Source organism: Heptranchias perlo, chromosome 32 (assembly GCF_035084215.1).
Source record: "Heptranchias perlo isolate sHepPer1 chromosome 32, sHepPer1.hap1, whole genome shotgun sequence".
Classification (NCBI taxonomy): Eukaryota; Metazoa; Chordata; class Chondrichthyes; order Hexanchiformes; family Hexanchidae; genus Heptranchias; species Heptranchias perlo.
Genome location: NC_090356.1, coordinates 1,592,593 through 1,614,096, shown reverse-complemented (window position 1 = coordinate 1,614,096; position 21,504 = coordinate 1,592,593). Strand labels below are relative to the sequence as shown.

General features: G+C 57.4%; 1 protein-coding gene across 3 annotated transcripts in view; it reads right to left on the bottom strand.

Moving 5' to 3' along the window:
- Positions 1–18,602, bottom strand: part of LOC137300910 (zona pellucida-binding protein 1-like) — a 35,262-nt gene extending 16,660 nt beyond the window's left edge. Inside the window, exons 1-3 of one of the 3 annotated variants that reach the window (XR_010958183.1) lie at positions 18,460–18,602; positions 18,048–18,227; positions 3,956–4,087 (exon numbers count right to left, since the gene is read on the bottom strand). Coding sequence is in view for 2 of the 3 variants with exons in the window: in XM_067970171.1 (XP_067826272.1) it covers positions 3,956–4,087; positions 18,048–18,227; positions 18,460–18,520 (373 nt within the window). In the remaining variant the exon portion in view is untranslated. The remainder of the gene's footprint in view (positions 1–3,955; positions 4,088–18,047; positions 18,228–18,459) is intronic. The other 2 variants (XM_067970171.1, XM_067970172.1) reach the window with 2 other exon arrangements.
- Positions 18,603–21,504: the final 2,902 nt, after the last annotated feature.

The following is a 21,504-nucleotide window of genomic DNA, read 5'->3' as shown; positions in this document are numbered from 1 at the left end:
CACACACACCCCTGTACACACACACACACACCCCTGTACAATCATCCCCCCCGTACACACACACACCCCTGTACACACACACACACCCCTGTACACACACACACCCCTGTACACACACACACACCCCTGTACACACACACACCCCTGTACACACACACACACCCCTGTACACACACCCCTGTACACACACACACCCCTGTACACACCCCTGTACACACACACACACACCCCTGTACACACACACACACACCCCTGTACACACACACCCCTGTACACACACACACACCCCTGTACACACACACACACCCCTGTACACACACACACACACCCCTGTACACACACACACACACCCCTGTACACACACACACACACCCCTGTACACACACACACACACCCCTGTACACACACACACACCCCCCTGTACACACACACACACACCCTGTACACACACACACACACCCTGTACACACACACACACACACACACCCCTGTACACACACACCCCCCTGTACACACACACACACCCCTGTACAAACACACACACCCCCCTGTACAAACACACCTGCCTCTGTACACACACACACACCCCTGTACACACACACACACCCCTGTACACACACACACACACCCCTGTACACACACACACACACACCCCTGTACACACACACACACACCCCTGTACACACACACACACCCCTGTACACACACACACACACACCCCTGTACACACACACACACACACCCCTGTACACACACACACACACACACACCCCTGTACACACACCCCCCCTGTACACACACACACACACCTGTACACACACACACCCCTGTACACACACACACACACCCCTGTACACACACACACACACCCCTGTACACACACACACCCCTGTACACACACACACACACCCCTGTACACACACACACACACCCCTGTACACACACACACACCCCCCTGTACACACACACACACACACCCACACCTGTACACACACACACCCCTGTACACACACACACCCCTGTACACACACCCACACCTGTACACACACACCCCCCTGTACACACACACACACACACACACCTGTACACACACACACACCCCTGTACACACACACACACACCCCTGTACACACACACACACACACACCCCTGTACACACACACACACACCCCTGTACACACACACACACACCCCTGTACACACACACACCCCTGTACACACACACACACCCCTGTACACACACACACACACACCCCTGTACACACACACCCCTGTACACACACACCCCTGTACACACACACCCCTGTACACACACACACACCCCCCTGTACACACACACACCCCTGTACACACACACACCCCTGTACACACACACACACACACCCGTACACACACACACACACCCCTGTACACACACACACACCCCCCTGTACACACACACACCCCTGTACACACACACCCCTGTACACACACACACACACCTGTACACACACACACACACCCCTGTACACACACACACACACCCCTGTACACACACACACACACCCCTGTACACACACACACACACCCCTGTACGCACACACACACCCCTGTACGCACACACACACCCCTGTACGCACACACACACCCCTGTACACACACACACCCCTGTACACACACACACACACACCCCTGTACACACACACACACACACCCCTGTACACACACACACACACACCCCTGTACACACACACACACACACACCCCTGTACACACACACACACACCCCTGTACACACACACACACACCCCTGTACACACACACACACACCCCTGTACACACACACACACCCCCCTGTACACACACACACACACCCCTGTACACACACACACACCCCCCTGTACACACACACACACCCCCCTGTACACACACACACACCTATAGGAGGGGTGATCTGAAAGAGGTCCTTAAGATTATGAAAGGGTTTGATAGGGTGGACAAAGAGAAGATGTTTCCACTTGGGGGGAGACCAGAACTGAAGGTCATCAATATAAGATAATCACTAATAAATCCAATAGGGAATTCGGGAGAAACTTCTTTACCCAGAGAGTGGTTGAGGTGAATAGTGTAGATACATTTAAGGGGAATCTAGATAAACACATGAGGGAGAAAGGAGTAGAAGGAAATGCTGATAGGGTGAGATGAAGAAGGGTGGGAGGAGGCCCATGTGGAGCATAAACACCGGGATAGACCTGTTGGGCCGAATTTACATGCTATGTAAAACACACATACCTATACCCACACAAGCACACCCCTATACAAATAGATACACCCCATACAAACACACACACCCATACAAGCGCACACACACATAAACAAACAAACATAAACACCTATACAAATGCACACACACCTGTACAACGCACACACACACCTGTACAACGCACACACACACCTGTACAACGCACACACACACCTGTACAACGCACACACACACCTGTACAATGCACACACACCTGTACAATGCACACACACACCTGTACAAACGCACACACACCTGTACAACGCACACACACCTGTACAACGCACACACACCTGTACAACGCACACACACACCTGTACAATGCACACACACCTGTACAATGCACACACACCTGTACAAACGCACACACACCTGTACAACGCACACACACACCTGTACAACGCACACACACCTGTACAACGCACACACACCTGTACAATGCACACACACACCTGTACAATGCACACACACCTGTACAATGCACACACACACCTGTACAATGCACACACACACCTGTACAATGCACACACACACACCTGTACAATGCACACACACACACCTGTACAACGCACACACACACCTGTACAACGCACACACACACCTGTACAACGCACACACACACCTGTACAACGCACACACACCTGTACAACGCACACACACACCTGCACAATGCACACACCTGTACAATGCACACACACACCTGTACAATGCACACACACCTGTACAAACGCACACACACCTGTACAATGCACACACACACCTGTACAACGCACACACACCTGTACAACGCACACACACCTGTACAACGCACACACCTGTACAATGCACACACACACCTGTACAATGCACACACACCTGTACAATGCACACACCTGTACAATGCACACACACACCTGTACAATGCACACACACCTGTACAAACGCACACACACCTGTACAATGCACACACACCTGTACAATGCACACACACACCTGTACAACGCACACACACCTGTACAACGCACACACACACCTGCACAATGCACACATCTGTACAAACGCACACACCTGTACAATGCACACACACACCTGTACAATGCACACACACACCTGTACAATGCACACACACACCTGTACAAACGCACACACACCTGTACAACGCACACACACCTGTACAACGCACACACACACCTGTACAAACGCACACACACCTATACACCTGTTTTCAATAATTGTACAACCCTGCAATAGGGCGAGCACTCCTGTAGCAAATGGCCTTTCTTTACCATTCCTTTGTTTACTCTCTCACTCACATAGTTTGCCTCGCTGTGATATATTTGCCTCTTTTACTGAGGGAGTTGGGGCACTGATGTGGTCAGAAACCAGTGAAAGAGAGTGCCAAAAACCACTGGGGAATCATCTGTTTCCCCTCCTCCTACCCCAATGTCCCTCCCCGCTCCCCCAAGGAAATAATGTGGAGCCACAAGGACTGGAATAACCACAGAGACAGCTGAATGATGAATTCACAAAATCATGAGAAACTTTTTCTCAATGTAAACAAGATAGGGTAGGGACTAAAGCTGGCCGTGTCTGACCGCTGTCCAGACTGGCTCCAAATCATTCCCCGATCACTCACAGACCTCATGTCAGGCCTGACCCCAACATCAGTTTCCGTCTCACTTGTCACTAACGTACCTATCTGATGTGCCCAGGACTCCCCCTCCCTCCACCAGTAAGTGGAGGGATTGCTGATGGTGGTCTGACTCAACTCAGGGGTCAGACAGTAAATAGCGACAGGGGATCCTCTCAACGGGATCAAAACTTCAACTGAAAGACAAGATGAGACACCTCATGTTTACTGTGACAAATGTCAATAACGTCCACAATTTTCCAACACTTCCCTCCTTTCCCGAAGATTTCACAGGAATCCTCCGGTATATTGCCCAGGTGACCATGTTTCAGATATACATCGAGCCATTGAGTGTTGGCAGGTTTCATTTAAAGAAAAAGAAAGAACCTGCATTTATATAGCGCCTTTCACGACCTCACTTTACAGCCAATGAAGTACTTTTGAAGTGCAGTCACTGTTGTAATGTAGGAAACACAGCAGCCAATTTGTGCACAGCAAGATCCCACCAACAGCAATGTGATAATGACCAGATAATCTGTTTTAGTGATGTTGGATGAGGGATAAATATTGGCCCAAGACCCCGGGGAGAACTCCCCCCTGCTCCTCTTTGGAAGAGTGCCACGGAATATTTTACATCCACCTGAGCGGGCAGATGGGGCCTCAGTTTAACATCTCATCTGAAAGACGGCACCTCTGACAGTGCAGCGCTCCCTCAGTACTGACCCTCCGACAGTGCAGCGCTCCCTCAGTACTGACCCTCCGACAGTGCAGCGCTCCCTCAGTACTGACCCTCCGACAGTGCAGCGCTCCCTCAGTACTGACCCTCCGACAGTGCAGCGCTCCCTCAGTACTGACCCTCCGACAGTGCAGCGCTCCCTCAGTACTGACCCTCCGACAGTGCAGCGCTCCCTCAGTACTGACCCTCCGACAGTGCAGCGCTCCCTCGGTACTGACCCTCCGACAGTGCAGCGCTCCCTCAGTACTGACCCTCCGACAGTGCAGCACTCCCCCAGTACTGACCCTCCGACAGTGCAGCGCTCCCTCAGTACTGACCCTCCGACAGTGCAGCACTCCCTCAGTACTGACCCTCCGACAGTGCAGCGCTCCCTCAGTACTGACCCTCCGACAGTGCAGCGCTCCCTCAGTACTGACCCTCCGACAGTGCAGCGCTCCCTCAGTACTGCCCCTCCGACAGTGCAGCGCTCCCTCAGTACTGACCCTCCGACAGTGCAGCGCTCCCTCAGTACTGACCCTCCGACAGTGCAGCGCTTCCTCAGTACTGCCCCTCCGACAGTGCGGCGCTCCCTCAGTACTGACCCTCCGACAGTGCGGCGCTCCCTCAGTACTGACCCTCCGACAGTGCAGCGCTTCCTCAGTACTGCCCCTCCGACAGTGCAGCGCTCCCTCAGTACTGACCCTCCGACAGTGCAGCGCTCCCTCAGTACTGACCCTCCGACAGTGCAGCGCTCCCTCAGTACTGACCCTCCGACAGTGCAGCGCTCCCTCAGTACTGACCCTCCGACAGTGCAGCGCTCCCTCAGTACTGACCCTCCGACAGTGCAGCGCTCCCTCAGTACTGACCCTCCGACAGTGCAGCGCTCCCTCAGTACTGACCCTCCGACAGTGCAGCGCTCCCTCAGTACTGACCCTCCGACAGTGCAGCGCTCCCTCAGTACTGACCCTCCGACAGTGCAGCGCTCCCTCAGTACTGACCCTCCGACAGTGCAGCGCTCCCTCAGTACTGACCCTCTGACAGTGCAGCGCTCCCTCAGTACTGACCCTCCGACAGTGCAGCGCTCCCTCAGTACTGACCCTCCGACAGTGCAGCGCTCCCTCAGTACTGACCCTCCGACAGTGCAGCGCTCCCTCAGTACTGACCCTCCGACAGTGCAGCGCTCCCTCAGTACTGACCCTCCGACAGTGCAGCGCTCCCTCAGTACTGACCCTCCGACAGTGCAGCGCTCCCTCAGTACTGACCCTCCGACAGTGCAGCGCTCCCTCAGTACTGACCCTCCGACAGTGCAGCGCTCCCTCAGTACTGACCCTCCGACAGTGCAGCGCTCCCTCAGTACTGACCCTCCGACAGTGCAGCACTCCCTCAGTACTGCCCCTCTGACAGTGCAGCACTCCCTCAGTACTGACCCTCCGACAGTGCGGCGCTCCCTCAGTACTGACCCTCCGACAGTGCGGCGCTCCCTCAGTACTGACCCTCCGACAGTGCGGCGCTCCCTCAGTACTGACCCTCCGACAGTGCGGCGCTACCTCAGTACTGACCCTCCGACAGTGCGGCGCTCCCTCAGTACTGACCCTCCGACAGTGCGGCGCTCCCTCAGTACTGATCCCCCGACAGTGCGGCGCTCCCTCAGTACTGACCCTCCGACAGTGCGGCGCTCCCTCAGTACTGATCCCCCGACAGTGCGGCGCTCCCTCAGTACTGACCCTCCGACAGTGCAGCGCTCCCTCAGTACTGACCCTCCGACAGTGCAGCGCTCCCTCAGTACTGACCCTCCGACAGTGCAGCGCTCCCTCAGTACTGACCCTCCGACAGTGCAGCGCTCCCTCAGTACTGACCCTCCGACAGTGCAGCACTCCCTCAGTACTGCCCCTCTGACAGTGCAGCACTCCCTCAGTACTGACCCTCCGACAGTGCGGCGCTCCCTCAGTACTGACCCTCCGACAGTGCGGCGCTCCCTCAGTACTGACCCTCCGACAGTGCGGCGCTCCCTCAGTACTGACCCTCCGACAGTGCAGCGCTACCTCAGTACTGACCCTCCGACAGTGCGGCGCTCCCTCAGTACTGACCCTCCGACAGTGCGGCGCTCCCTCAGTACTGATCCCCCGACAGTGCGGCGCTCCCTCAGTACTGACCCTCCGACAGTGCGGCGCTCCCTCAGTACTGATCCCCCGACAGTGCAGCGCTCCCTCAGTACTGACCCTCCGACAGTGCAGCGCTCCCTCAGTACTGACCCTCCGACAGTGCAGCGCTCCCTCAGTACTGACCCTCCGACAGTGCAGCGGTCCCTCAGTACTGACCCTCCAGCAGTGCAGCGCTCCCTCAGTACTGACCCTCCGACAGTGCAGCGCTCCCTCAGTACTGACCCTCCAGCAGTGCAGCGCTCCCTCAGTACTGACCCTCCGACAGTGCAGCGCTCCCTCAGTACTGACCCTCCGACAGTGCAGCGCTCCCTCAGTACTGACCCTCCGACAGTGCAGCGCTCCCTCAGTACTGACCCTCCGACAGTGCGGCGCTCCCTCAGTACTGACCCTCCGACAGTGCGGCGCTCCCTCAGTACTGACCCTCCGACAGTGCAGCGCTCCCTCAGTACTGACCCTCCGACAGTGCGGCGCTCCCTCAGTACTGACCCTCCGACAGTGCGGCGCTCCCTCAGTACTGACCCTCCGACAGTGCGGCGCTCCCTCAGTACTGACCCTCCGACAGTGCAGCACTCCCTCAGTACTGACCCTCCGACAGTGCGGCGCTCCCTCAGTACTGACCCTCCGACAGTGCGGCACTCCCTCAGTACTGACCCTCCGACAGTGCAGCGCTCCCTCAGTACTGACCCTCCGACAGTGCGGCGCTCCCTCAGTACTGACCCTCCGACAGTGCGGCACTCCCTCAGTACTGACCCTCCGACAGTGCGGCGCTCCCTCAGTACTGACCCTCCGACAGTGCGGCACTCCCTCAGTACTGACCCTCCGACAGTGCGGCACTCCCTCAGTACTGACCCTCCGACAGTGCGGCACTCCCTCAGTACTGACCCTCCGACAGTGCAGCGCTCCCTCAGTACTGACCCTCCGACAGTGCAGCGCTCCCTCAGTACTGACCCTCCGACAGTGCGGCGCTCCCTCAGTACTGATCCCCCGACAGTGCGGCGCTCCCTCAGTACTGACCCTCCGACAGTGCGGCGCTCCCTCAGTACTGATCCCCCGACAGTGCAGCGCTCCCTCAGTACTGACCCTCCGACAGTGCAGCGCTCCCTCAGTACTGACCCTCCGACAGTGCAGCGCTCCCTCAGTACTGACCCTCCGACAGTGCAGCGCTCCCTCAGTACTGACCCTCCAGCAGTGCAGCGCTCCCTCAGTACTGACCCTCCGACAGTGCAGCGCTCCCTCAGTACTGACCCTCCAGCAGTGCAGCGCTCCCTCAGTACTGACCCTCCGACAGTGCAGCGCTCCCTCAGTACTGACCCTCCGACAGTGCAGCGCTCCCTCAGTACTGACCCTCCGACAGTGCAGCGCTCCCTCAGTACTGACCCTCCGACAGTGCGGCGCTCCCTCAGTACTGACCCTCCGACAGTGCGGCGCTCCCTCAGTACTGACCCTCCGACAGTGCAGCGCTCCCTCAGTACTGACCCTCCGACAGTGCGGCGCTCCCTCAGTACTGACCCTCCGACAGTGCGGCGCTCCCTCAGTACTGACCCTCCGACAGTGCGGCGCTCCCTCAGTACTGACCCTCCGACAGTGCAGCACTCCCTCAGTACTGACCCTCCGACAGTGCGGCGCTCCCTCAGTACTGACCCTCCGACAGTGCGGCACTCCCTCAGTACTGACCCTCCGACAGTGCAGCGCTCCCTCAGTACTGACCCTCCGACAGTGCGGCGCTCCCTCAGTACTGACCCTCCGACAGTGCGGCACTCCCTCAGTACTGACCCTCCGACAGTGCGGCGCTCCCTCAGTACTGACCCTCCGACAGTGCGGCACTCCCTCAGTACTGACCCTCCGACAGTGCGGCACTCCCTCAGTACTGACCCTCCGACAGTGCAGCGCTCCCTCAGTACTGACCCTCCGACAGTGCGGCACTCCCTCAGTACTGACCCTCCGACAGTGCGGCACTCCCTCAGTACTGACCCTCCGACAGTGCGGCACTCCCTCAGTACTGACCCTCCGACAGTGCAGCGCTACCTCAGTACTGACCCTCCGACAGTGCAGCGCTCCCTCAGTACTGACCCTCCGACAGTGCGGCACTCCCTCAGTACTGACCCTCCGACAGTGCGGCACTCCCTCAGTACTGACCCTCCGACAGTGCGGCACTCCCTCAGTACTGACCCTCCGACAGTGCAGCGCTACCTCAGTACTGACCCTCCGACAGTGCGGCACTCCCTCAGTACTGACCCTCCGACAGTGCGGCACTCCCTCAGTACTGACCCTCCGACAGTGCGGCACTCCCTCAGTACTGACCCTCCGACAGTGCGGCACTCCCTCAGTACTGACCCTCCGACAGTGCGGCACTCCCTCAGTACTGACCCTCCGACAGTGCGGCGCTCCCTCAGTACTGACCCTCCGACAGTGCGGCCCTCCCTCAGTACTGACCCTCCGACAGTGCGGCGCTCCCTCAGTACTGACCCTCCGACAGTGCAGCGCTCCCTCAGTACTGACCCTCCGACAGTGCGGCGCTCCCTCAGTACTGACCCTCCGACAGTGCGGCACTCCCTCAGTACTGACCCTCCGACAGTGCGGCACTCCCTCAGTACTGACCCTCCGACAGTGCGGCACTCCCTCAGTACTGACCCTCCGACAGTGCGGCACTCCCTCAGTACTGACCCTCCGACAGTGCGGCACTCCCTCAGTACTGACCCTCCGACAGTGCGGCACTCCCTCAGTACTGACCCTCCGACAGTGCAGCGCTACCTCAGTACTGACCCTCCGACAGTGCAGCGCTCCCTCAGTACTGACCCTCCGACAGTGCGGCACTCCCTCAGTACTGACCCTCCGACAGTGCGGCACTCCCTCAGTACTGACCCTCCGACAGTGCGGCACTCCCTCAGTACTGACCCTCCGACAGTGCAGCGCTACCTCAGTACTGACCCTCCGACAGTGCGGCACTCCCTCAGTACTGACCCTCCGACAGTGCGGCACTCCCTCAGTACTGACCCTCCGACAGTGCGGCACTCCCTCAGTACTGACCCTCCGACAGTGCGGCACTCCCTCAGTACTGACCCTCCGACAGTGCGGCACTCCCTCAGTACTGACCCTCCGACAGTGCGGCGCTCCCTCAGTACTGACCCTCCGACAGTGCGGCCCTCCCTCAGTACTGACCCTCCGACAGTGCGGCGCTCCCTCAGTACTGACCCTCCGACAGTGCGGCGCTCCCTCAGTACTGACCCTCCGACAGTGCGGCGCTCCCTCAGTACTGACCCTCCGACAGTGCGGCCCTCCCTCAGTACTGACCCTCCGACAGTGCGGCGCTCCCTCAGTACTGACCCTCCGACAGTGCAGCGCTCCCTCAGTACTGACCCTCCGACAGTGCGGCACTCCCTCAGTACTGACCCTCCGACAGTGCGGCGCTCCCTCAGTACTGACCCTCCGACAGTGCGGCCCTCCCTCAGTACTGACCCTCCGACAGTGCGGCGCTCCCTCAGTACTGACCCTCCGACAGTGCGGCCCTCCCTCAGTACTGACCCTCCGACAGTGCAGCGCTCCCTCAGTACTGACCCTCCGACAGTGCGGCGCTCCCTCAGTACTGACCCTCCGACAGTGCAGCGCTCCCTCAGTACTGACCCTCCGACAGTGCGGCACTCCCTCAGTACTGACCCTCCGACAGTGCGGCGCTCCCTCAGTACTGACCCTCCGACAGTGCAGCGCTCCCTCAGTACTGACCCTCCGACAGTGCGGCGCTCCCTCAGTACTGACCCTCCGACAGTGCAGCACTCCCTCAGTACTGACCCTCCGACAGTGCAGCGCTCCCTCAGTACTGACCCTCCGACAGTGCAGCGCTCCCCCAGTACTGACCCTCCGACAGTGCAGCGCTCCCTCAGTACTGACCCTCCGACAGTGCGGCGCTCCCTCAGTACTGACCCTCCGACAGTGCAGCGCTCCCTCAGTACTGACCCTCCGACAGTGCGGCACTCCCTCAGTACTGACCCTCCGACAGTGCGGCGCTCCCTCAGTACTGACCCTCCGACAGTGCAGCGCTCCCTCAGTACTGACCCTCCGACAGTGCGGCGCTCCCTCAGTACTGACCCTCCGACAGTGCAGCACTCCCTCAGTACTGACCCTCCGACAGTGCAGCGCTCCCTCAGTACTGACCCTCCGACAGTGCAGCGCTCCCCCAGTACTGACCCTCCGACAGTGCAGCACTCCCTCAGTACTGACCCTCCGACAGTGCAGCGCTCCCTCAGTACTGACCCTCCGACAGTGCCGCACTCCCTCAGTACTGACCCTCCGACAGTGCAGCACTCCCTCAGTACTGACCCTCCGACAGTGCAGCGCTCCCTCAGTACTGACCCTCCGACAGTGCAGCGCTCCCTCAGTACTGACCCTCCGACAGTGCAGCACTCCCTCAGTACTGACCCTCCGACAGTGCAGCGCTCCCTCAGTACTGACCCTCCGACAGTGCAGCGCTCCCCCAGTACTGACCCTCCGACAGTGCAGCACTCCCTCAGTACTGACCCTCCGACAGTGCAGCGCTCCCTCAGTACTGACCCTCCGACAGTGCCGCACTCCCTCAGTACTGACCCTCCGACAGTGCAGCACTCCCTCAGTACTGACCCTCCGACAGTGCAGCGCTCCCTCAGTACTGACCCTCCGACAGTGCAGCGCTCCCTCAGTACTGACCCTCCGACAGTGCAGCGCTCCCTCAGTACTGACCCTCCGACAGTGCGGCGCTCCCTCAGTACTGACCCTCCGACAGTGCGGCGCTCCCTCAGTACTGACCCTCCGACAGTGCAGCACTCCCTCAGTACTGACCCTCCGACAGTGCAGCGCTCCCTCAGTACTGACCCTCCGACAGTGCGGCGCTCCCTCAGTACTGACCCTCCGACAGTGCGGCGCTCCCTCAGTACTGACCCTCCGACAGTGCGGCACTCCCTCAGTACTGACCCTCCGACAGTGCAGCGCTCCCTCAGTACTGACCCTCCGACAGTGCGGCCCTCCCTCAGTACTGACCCTCCGACAGTGCGGCCCTCCCTCAGTACTGACCCTCCGACAGTGCGGCCCTCCCTCAGTACTGACCCTCCGACAGTGCAGCTCCCTCAGTACTGACCCTCCGACAGTGCAGCGCTCCCTCAGTACTGACCCTCCGACAGTGCGGCGCTCCCTCAGTACTGACCCTCCGACAGTGCGGCGCTCCCTCAGTACTGACCCTCCGACAGTGCGGCGCTCCCTCAGTACTGACCCTCCGACAGTGCAGCGCTCCCTCAGTACTGACCCTCCGACAGCGCAGCGCTCCCTCAGTACTGACCCTCCCACAGCGCAGCACTCCCTCAGTACTGACCCTCCGACAGTGCAGCGCTCCCTCAGTACTGACCCTCCGACAGTGCAGCGCTCCCTCAGTACTGACCCTCCGACCGTGCGGCGCTCCCTCAGTACTGACCCTCCGACAGTGCGGCGCTCCCTCAGTACTGACCCTCCGACAGTGCAGCACTCCCTCAGTACTGACCCTCCGACAGTGCAGCGCTCCCTCAGTACTGACCCTCCGACAGTGCGGCGCTCCCTCAGTACTGACCCTCCGACAGTGCAGCACTCCCTCAGTACTGACCCTCCGACAGTGCGGCGCTCCCTCAGTACTGACCCTCCGACAGTGCGGCACTCCCTCAGTACTGACCCTCCGACAGTGCGGCCCTCCCTCAGTACTGACCCTCCGACAGTGCGGCCCTCCCTCAGTACTGACCCTCCGACAGTGCAGCTCCCTCAGTACTGACCCTCCGACAGTGCAGCGCTCCCTCAGTACTGACCCTCCGACAGTGCGGCGCTCCCTCAGTACTGACCCTCCGACAGTGCGGCGCTCCCTCAGTACTGACCCTCCGACAGTGCGGCGCTCCCTCAGTACTGACCCTCCGATAGTGCAGCACTCCCTCAGTACTGACCCTCCGACAGTGCGGCGCTCCCTCAGTACTGACCCTCCGACAGTGCGGCGCTCCCTCAGTACTGACCCTCCGACGGTGCGGCGCTCCCTCAGTACTGACCCTCCGACAGTGCGGCGCTCCCTCAGTACTGACCCTCCGACAGTGCGGCGCTCCCTCAGTACTGACCCTCCGACGGTGCGGCGCTCCCTCAGTACTGACCCTCCGACAGTGCGGCGCTCCCTCAGTACTGACCCTCCGACAGTGCGGCGCTCCCTCAGTACTGACCCTCCGACAGTGCGGCGCTCCCTCAGTACTGACCCTCCGACGGTGCGGCGCTCCCTCAGTACTGACCCTCCGACAGTGCGGCGCTCCCTCAGTACTGACCCTCCGACAGTGCAGCGCTCCCTCAGTACTGACCCTCCGACGGTGCGGCGCTCCCTCAGTACTGACCCTCCGACAGTGCGGCGCTCCCTCAGTACTGACCCTCCGACAGTGCAGCGCTCCCTCAGTACTGACCCTCCGACAGTGCGGCCCTCCCTCAGTACTGACCCTCCGACAGTGCGGCCCTCCCTCAGTACTGACCCTCCGACAGTGCGGCGCTCCCTCAGTACTGACCCTCCGACAGTGCGGCCCTCCCTCAGTACTGACCCTCCGACAGTGCGGCCCTCCCTCAGTACTGACCCTCCGACAGTGCGGCCCTCCCTCAGTACTGACCCTCCGACAGTGCGGCGCTCCCTCAGTACTGACCCTCCGACAGTGCAGCGCTCCCTCAGTACTGACCCTCCGACAGTGCGGCCCTCCCTCAGTACTGACCCTCCGACAGTGCGGCGCTCCCTCAGTACTGACCCTCCGACAGTGCGGCGCTCCCTCAGTACTGACCCTCCGACAGTGCGGCCCTCCCTCAGTACTGACCCTCCGACAGTGCGGCCCTCCCTCAGTACTGACCCTCCGACAGTGCGGCGCTCCCTCAGTACTGACCCTCCGACAGTGCGGCGCTCCCTCAGTACTGACCCTCCGACAGTGCGGCCCTCCCTCAGTACTGACCCTCCGACAGTGCGGCCCTCCCTCAGTACTGACCCTCCGACAGTGCGGCCCTCCCTCAGTACTGACCCTCCGACAGTGCGGCGCTCCCTCAGTACTGACCCTCCGACAGTGCAGCGCTCCCTCAGTACTGACCCTCCGACAGTGCGGCCCTCCCTCAGTACTGACCCTCCGACAGTGCGGCGCTCCCTCAGTACTGACCCTCCGACAGTGCGGCGCTCCCTCAGTACTGACCCTCCGACAGTGCGGCGCTCCCTCAGTACTGACCCTCCGACAGTGCGGCCCTCCCTCAGTACTGACCCTCCGACAGTGCAGCGCTCCCTCAGTACTGACCCTCCGACAGTGCGGCCCTCCCTCAGTACTGACCCTCCGATAGTGCAGCGCTCCCTCAGTACTGACCCTCCGACAGTGCGGCCCTCCCTCAGTACTGACCCTCCGACAGTGCGGCGCTCCCTCAGTACTGACCCTCCGACAGTGCGGCGCTCCCTCAGTACTGACCCTCCGACAGTGCAGCACTCCCTCAGTACTGACCCTCCGACAGTGCAGCCCTCCCTCAGTACTGACCCTCCGACAGTGCGGCGCTCCCTCAGTACTGACCCTCCGACAGTGCAGCACTCCCTCAGTACTGACCCTCCGACAGTGCGGCCCTCCCTCAGTACTGACCCTCCGACAGTGCGGCCCTCCCTCAGTACTGACCCTCCGACAGTGCGGCCCTCCCTCAGTACTGACCCTCCGACAGTGCGGCGCTCCCTCAGTACTGACCCTCCGACAGTGCAGCGCTCCCTCAGTACTGACCCTCCGACAGTGCGGCCCTCCCTCAGTACTGACCCTCCGACAGTGCGGCGCTCCCTCAGTACTGACCCTCCGACAGTGCGGCGCTCCCTCAGTACTGACCCTCCGACAGTGCGGCCCTCCCTCAGTACTGACCCTCCGACAGTGCGGCCCTCCCTCAGTACTGACCCTCCGACAGTGCGGCGCTCCCTCAGTACTGACCCTCCGACAGTGCGGCGCTCCCTCAGTACTGACCCTCCGACAGTGCGGCCCTCCCTCAGTACTGACCCTCCGACAGTGCGGCCCTCCCTCAGTACTGACCCTCCGACAGTGCGGCCCTCCCTCAGTACTGACCCTCCGACAGTGCGGCGCTCCCTCAGTACTGACCCTCCGACAGTGCGGCGCTCCCTCAGTACTGACCCTCCGACAGTGCGGCCCTCCCTCAGTACTGACCCTCCGACAGTGCGGCGCTCCCTCAGTACTGACCCTCCGACAGTGCGGCGCTCCCTCAGTACTGACCCTCCGACAGTGCGGCGCTCCCTCAGTACTGACCCTCCGACAGTGCGGCCCTCCCTCAGTACTGACCCTCCGACAGTGCAGCGCTCCCTCAGTACTGACCCTCCGACAGTGCGGCCCTCCCTCAGTACTGACCCTCCGATAGTGCAGCGCTCCCTCAGTACTGACCCTCCGACAGTGCGGCCCTCCCTCAGTACTGACCCTCCGACAGTGCGGCGCTCCCTCAGTACTGACCCTCCGACAGTGCGGCGCTCCCTCAGTACTGACCCTCCGACAGTGCAGCACTCCCTCAGTACTGACCCTCCGACAGTGCAGCCCTCCCTCAGTACTGACCCTCCGACAGTGCGGCGCTCCCTCAGTACTGACCCTCCGACAGTGCAGCACTCCCTCAGTACTGACCCTCCGACAGTGCAGCCCTCCCTCAGTACTGACCCTCCGACAGTGCGGCGCTCCCTCAGTACTGACCCTCCGACAGTGCGGCGCTCCCTCAGTACTGACCCTCCGACAGTGCGGCGCTCCCTCAGTACTGACCCTCCGACAGTGCGGCGCTCCCTCAGTACTGACCCTCCGACAGTGCAGCGCTCCCTCAGTACTGACCCTCCGACAGTGCAGCGCTCCCTCAGTACTGCCCCTCCGACAGTGCGGCGCTCCCTCAGTACTGACCCTCCGACAGTGCGGCCCTCCCTCAGTACTGACCCTCCGACAGTGCGGCCCTCCCTCAGTACTGACCCTCCGACAGTGCGGCGCTCCCTCAGTACTGACCCTCCGACAGTGCGGCCCTCCCTCAGTACTGACCCTCCGACAGTGCGGCCCTCCCTCAGTACTGACCCTCCGACAGTGCGGCCCTCCCTCAGTACTGACCCTCCGACAGTGCGGCGCTCCCTCAGTACTGACCCTCCGACAGTGCAGCGCTCCCTCAGTACTGACCCTCCGACAGTGCGGCCCTCCCTCAGTACTGACCCTCCGACAGTGCGGCGCTCCCTCAGTACTGACCCTCCGACAGTGCGGCGCTCCCTCAGTACTGACCCTCCGACAGTGCGGCCCTCCCTCAGTACTGACCCTCCGACAGTGCGGCCCTCCCTCAGTACTGACCCTCCGACAGTGCGGCGCTCCCTCAGTACTGACCCTCCGACAGTGCGGCGCTCCCTCAGTACTGACCCTCCGACAGTGCGGCCCTCCCTCAGTACTGACCCTCCGACAGTGCGGCCCTCCCTCAGTACTGACCCTCCGACAGTGCGGCCCTCCCTCAGTACTGACCCTCCGACAGTGCGGCGCTCCCTCAGTACTGACCCTCCGACAGTGCAGCGCTCCCTCAGTACTGACCCTCCGACAGTGCGGCCCTCCCTCAGTACTGACCCTCCGACAGTGCGGCGCTCCCTCAGTACTGACCCTCCGACAGTGCGGCGCTCCCTCAGTACTGACCCTCCGACAGTGCGGCGCTCCCTCAGTACTGACCCTCCGACAGTGCGGCCCTCCCTCAGTACTGACCCTCCGACAGTGCAGCGCTCCCTCAGTACTGACCCTCCGACAGTGCGGCCCTCCCTCAGTACTGACCCTCCGATAGTGCAGCGCTCCCTCAGTACTGACCCTCCGACAGTGCGGCCCTCCCTCAGTACTGACCCTCCGACAGTGCGGCGCTCCCTCAGTACTGACCCTCCGACAGTGCGGCGCTCCCTCAGTACTGACCCTCCGACAGTGCAGCACTCCCTCAGTACTGACCCTCCGACAGTGCAGCCCTCCCTCAGTACTGACCCTCCGACAGTGCGGCGCTCCCTCAGTACTGACCCTCCGACAGTGCAGCACTCCCTCAGTACTGACCCTCCGACAGTGCAGCCCTCCCTCAGTACTGACCCTCCGACAGTGCGGCGCTCCCTCAGTACTGACCCTCCGACAGTGCGGCGCTCCCTCAGTACTGACCCTCCGACAGTGCAGCGCTCCCTCAGTACTGACCCTCCGACAGTGCAGCGCTCCCTCAGTACTGACCCTCCGACAGTGCGGCGCTCCCTCAGTACTGACCCTCCGACAGTGCAGCGCTCCCTCAGTACTGACCCTCCGACAGTGCAGCGCTCCCTCAGTACTGCCCCTCCGACAGTGCGGCGCTCCCTCAGTACTGACCCTCCGACAGTGCGGCCCTCCCTCAGTACTGACCCTCCGACAGTGCGGCCCTCCCTCAGTACTGACCCTCCGACAGTGCGGCGCTCCCTCAGTACTACACTTGAACCCACGACCTTATGACTGAGAGGCGGGAGTGCTGCCCATTGAGTTGAGGCTGACACTATTAGAGCTCTGACTGCTGTCCCACATCACACAGGTTAATGGTTTGGGTGGGACCCCTTCATCAAAACTGGCCTGGTCAGCCTAGACATGAAATTAGTTAACTAGTTAAGAGAACAATTTAACTAGCATCAACACTGCGAATGTCACTTGTTGGGAAGAGTGTACTGACCTTTTTCTCCCTCAGTCTCCCTCTACAATCTACAGGCGTTTAAAACCCAAGATTGGTGTCATCTAATCTCTGTTTTCAGATCCACCTCGTTTTCTTTCCTACTTCTTTCTGAAGTGTTTATTAACACCGCAGTCAGCCCTGCACCATGCTAGTGACAATGTTTGATTTAGACATTAGGTTCAGGGTTAGGACTAGTGGTGAGGGTTACGGTGTTAGGGTTAAAGTTAGCGGTTGGGGTTATGGTGAGGGTGTTAGGATTAGGGCTATGCTGTTAGGGTTAGTGGTTAGGGTTAAGGTTAGTGGATAGGGTTATGGTGTTAGGGTTGGTGGTTAGGGTTAGTGGTTAAGGTTAGCGGTTGAGGTTATGGTGTTAGGGTTAGGGGTTAATAGTTAGGGTTAAGGTCAGCAGTTGGAGTTACGATGAGGGGGTTAGAGCTACAGTGTTTTAGGGTTATGGTTAGAAACTGCTATTGACCCAATGATGTCACTAGACACGTCCACCTTTTTTTAACCTTGGTGATGTTGTGCATTATGAACTTTGGCTCTTCACCTAGGTTTCTAAATATAAAAGTAAGCCAGACCAGAGATGATGTGTCTTACCTGTCTCTCCCTCTCTTCCCAAGACTTGGTGGATGGGATCTGCGATCTGAGACGTCCTCAGCAATGAGTTAGTGAAATGTAATAACTGGTCACTCAAGGTCTTCACTGGCCTCTCATCATCAGCTTGGTCACTGTTCTTGTTCAATTGACACTGTGAACCAACAGTGCATGGGCGATCTCCTGCATGTGAGAGAGAGCGAGAGAGAGAAGGAGGGAAACAGAGAGTTAACACAAGAAAATATGAGAAACAGTCGCCAGAATGAGCAGGAAAGGAGGGAGAGGAAAACAGGGTGAAAGGTTAATCATATCAAATGGAGATGGTCACTGAGAAAAACATTTTTAAAAGGTGAGTGCACATTTAGCTCTGATTGGAACATCTATTTACAGATTGAGTTGTTTGTTAATGACTAACCTTTTACCTTCCTTTGGGAAATCATAAGACATACAGTAAGAATGACTAAGTAAGCACACATCTCGGAGCTCTGCCACTGACAGTGCAGGGCTATCAGAGACAGGCTCCCCCAGGGTTAACTGAGAGACTGGCGGCGGGACAAGGGACAAGGGACCCCCCGACCCCCCCACCCCCGACCCCCCCACCCCCCATTGTGGGGGCCGCAAACGTCACAAAGAAACTTCGTGTTACAGTTTGAGGACTTCTTAAAGGCGGCCTTCGCTGAGAATAAAACTCGGCCAATAGATTAACGATCGTCAGAAACGGGCAGGAGAAGCAAAAAATAAAACAATGTTTGGATATTTAAGGAAAATGCCATTTCCTGTCGCCTTGTTGCGGATATACTTTGATTTCCGTCCACTCCTCTCCCCACACCATGTCCTCGGGTCAGGGGGAGGGCTCCACACATCAGGGACATCAGACCCTCCACCCGTCACTGATAGTGTTTCATTATCAGGAGAAACCCTCGGGGATACGGCATTGTGTTTCTCAACAGTTTGTACATTTTGATATGTGTAATGTGAACTAGTTTAAGATATCGGCAAATGTAGCCATTAAGTTAAATCCAACTCGATATAAAGTCCCACGGCCTCAAACACAACAGTGCTTGGCCTTCCAATAATAAAATGATGGAAAAAATAAACTTTCACCGCTGTATGCAATAGATTTAAGTGAATAGAAAAAAAATGTACAAGAAAAGAAAAATATTTTGCAGCGTAAATTAAGTTCTTATGGTTTAGCCTTCCTGACCAAAGTCATCTGTTTATATATAGTTACCTATTCATATATAGATTTATAGTCATGCATATATAGCTATTTAATTATATATTGGTATTGATATAGTTATCATTTAGATATAGTTACTATTTATACTTATTGTTTATAGATAACTATATATCATTCTTATTTCTATAGTTATGATAGATCTTATATAGTTACGATGCACAGTTACTACTTCTATATAGCCATTACTTGTGTATAGTTATTTGTTTAGATATTGCTATGAAACCCATTCACAAATTACAATTAGCTGAAGTACAAACTATTACTTTTACAACTGATAAATTGTGACTGATTTTAATGGGACGAGGTTTTGCTTTCCCTAATTTTTGTCGCCCTTACTAATTAATCCAGGTGGGTTTGCACCTTTAAGTGGACTGGCCTCTTCCCATGAGTCTAGATAGGTGCACTGTCAGATCTACTATACCTGACTGTGTAGTTACACTGTGTGAGAACATAAGAATTAGGAGCAGGAGTAGGTCATACGGCCCCTCGAGCCTTCTCCACCATTCAATAGGATCACGGCTGATCTTTGACCTCAACTCCACTTTCCTGCCCGATCCCCAGATCCCTTGATTCCCCTAGAGTCCAAAAATCTATCGATCTCAGCCTTGAATATATTCAGTGACTGAGCATCCACAGCCCTCTGGGGTAGAGAATTCCAAAGATTTCACAACTCTCTGAGTGAAGAAATTCCTCCTCATCTCAGTCTTAAATGGCCGACCCCGTATCCTGAGACTATGCCCTCTCATTCTAGACTCTCCAGCCAGGGGAAACAGCCTCTCAGCATCTACCCTGTCAAGCCCCCTCTGAATCTTACGTTTCAATGAGATCACCTCTCATTCTTCTAAACTCCAGAGAGTATAGGCCCATTCTACTCAATCTCTCCTCATAGGACAACCCTCTCATCCCAGGAATAGTCTAGTGAACCTTTGTTGCACCCCCTCCAAGGCAAATATATCCTTCCTTAGATAAGGAGACCAAAACTGTACACAGTACTCCAGGTGAGGTCTCACCAAAACCTTGTACAATTGTCAGGAAACATTTACCTGACGAAGGAGGAAGCCTCCGAAAGCTTGTAGATTTCAAATAAAAATTGTTGGACTATAACTTGGTGTTGTAAAATTGTTTACAATTGTACAATTGTAGTAAGACTTCCTTAATCTTGTTCTCCAACCTCCTAGCAAGAAAGGCCAATAGGCCATTGGCCTTCCTAATTGCCTGCTGTACCTGCATGCTAACTTTTAGTGTTTCTTGTACCAGGACACCCGAGTCTCTTTGGACACCAACATTTAATAGTTTCTCACCATTTAAAAAATATTCTGTTTTTCTATTCTTCCTACCAAAGAGAATAACCTTACTTCATCTGCCACCTTCTTGCCCACTCACTTAACCTGTCTATATCCCTTTGCAGACTCTTTGCGTCCTCCTCACAGCTTACTTTCCCACCTAGCTTTGTATCATCAGCAAACTTGGATACATTACACTTGGTCCCTCCATCTAAAGTCATTAATATAGATTATAAATAGCTGAGGCCCAAGCACGAATTTGATTGAGTTTTTTGAAGGGGTAACCAAGAAGATAGATGAGGGCTGTGCAGTAGACGTGGTCTACATGGACTTCAGCAAAGCATTTGACAAGGTACCGCATGGTAGGTTGTTACATAAGGTTAAATCTCATGGGATCCAAGGTGAGGTAGCCAATTGGATACAAAATTGGATTGACGACAGAAGACAGAGGGTGGTTGTCGAGGGTTGTTTTTCAAACTGGATGCCTGTGTCCAGCGGTGTGCCTCAGGGATCGGTGCTGGGTCCGCTGTTATTTGTTATTTATATTAATGATTTGGATGAGAATTTAGGAGGCATGGTTAGTAAGTTTGCAGATGACACCAAGATTGGTGGCATTGTGGACAGTGAAGAAGGTTATCTAGGATTGCAACGGGATCTTGATAAATTGGGCCAGTGGGCCGATGAATGGCAGATGGAGTTTAATTTAGATAAATGTGAGGTGATGCATTTTGGTAGATCGAATCGGGCCAGGACCTACTCCGTTAATGGTAGGGCGTTGGGGAGAGTTATAGAACAAAGAGATCTAGGAGTACAGATTCATAGCTCCTTGAAAGTGGAGTCACAGGTGGATAGGGTGGTGAAGAAGGCATTCAGCATGCTTGGTTTCATTGGTCAGAACATTGAATGCAGGAGTTGGGATGTCTTGTTGAAGTTGTAC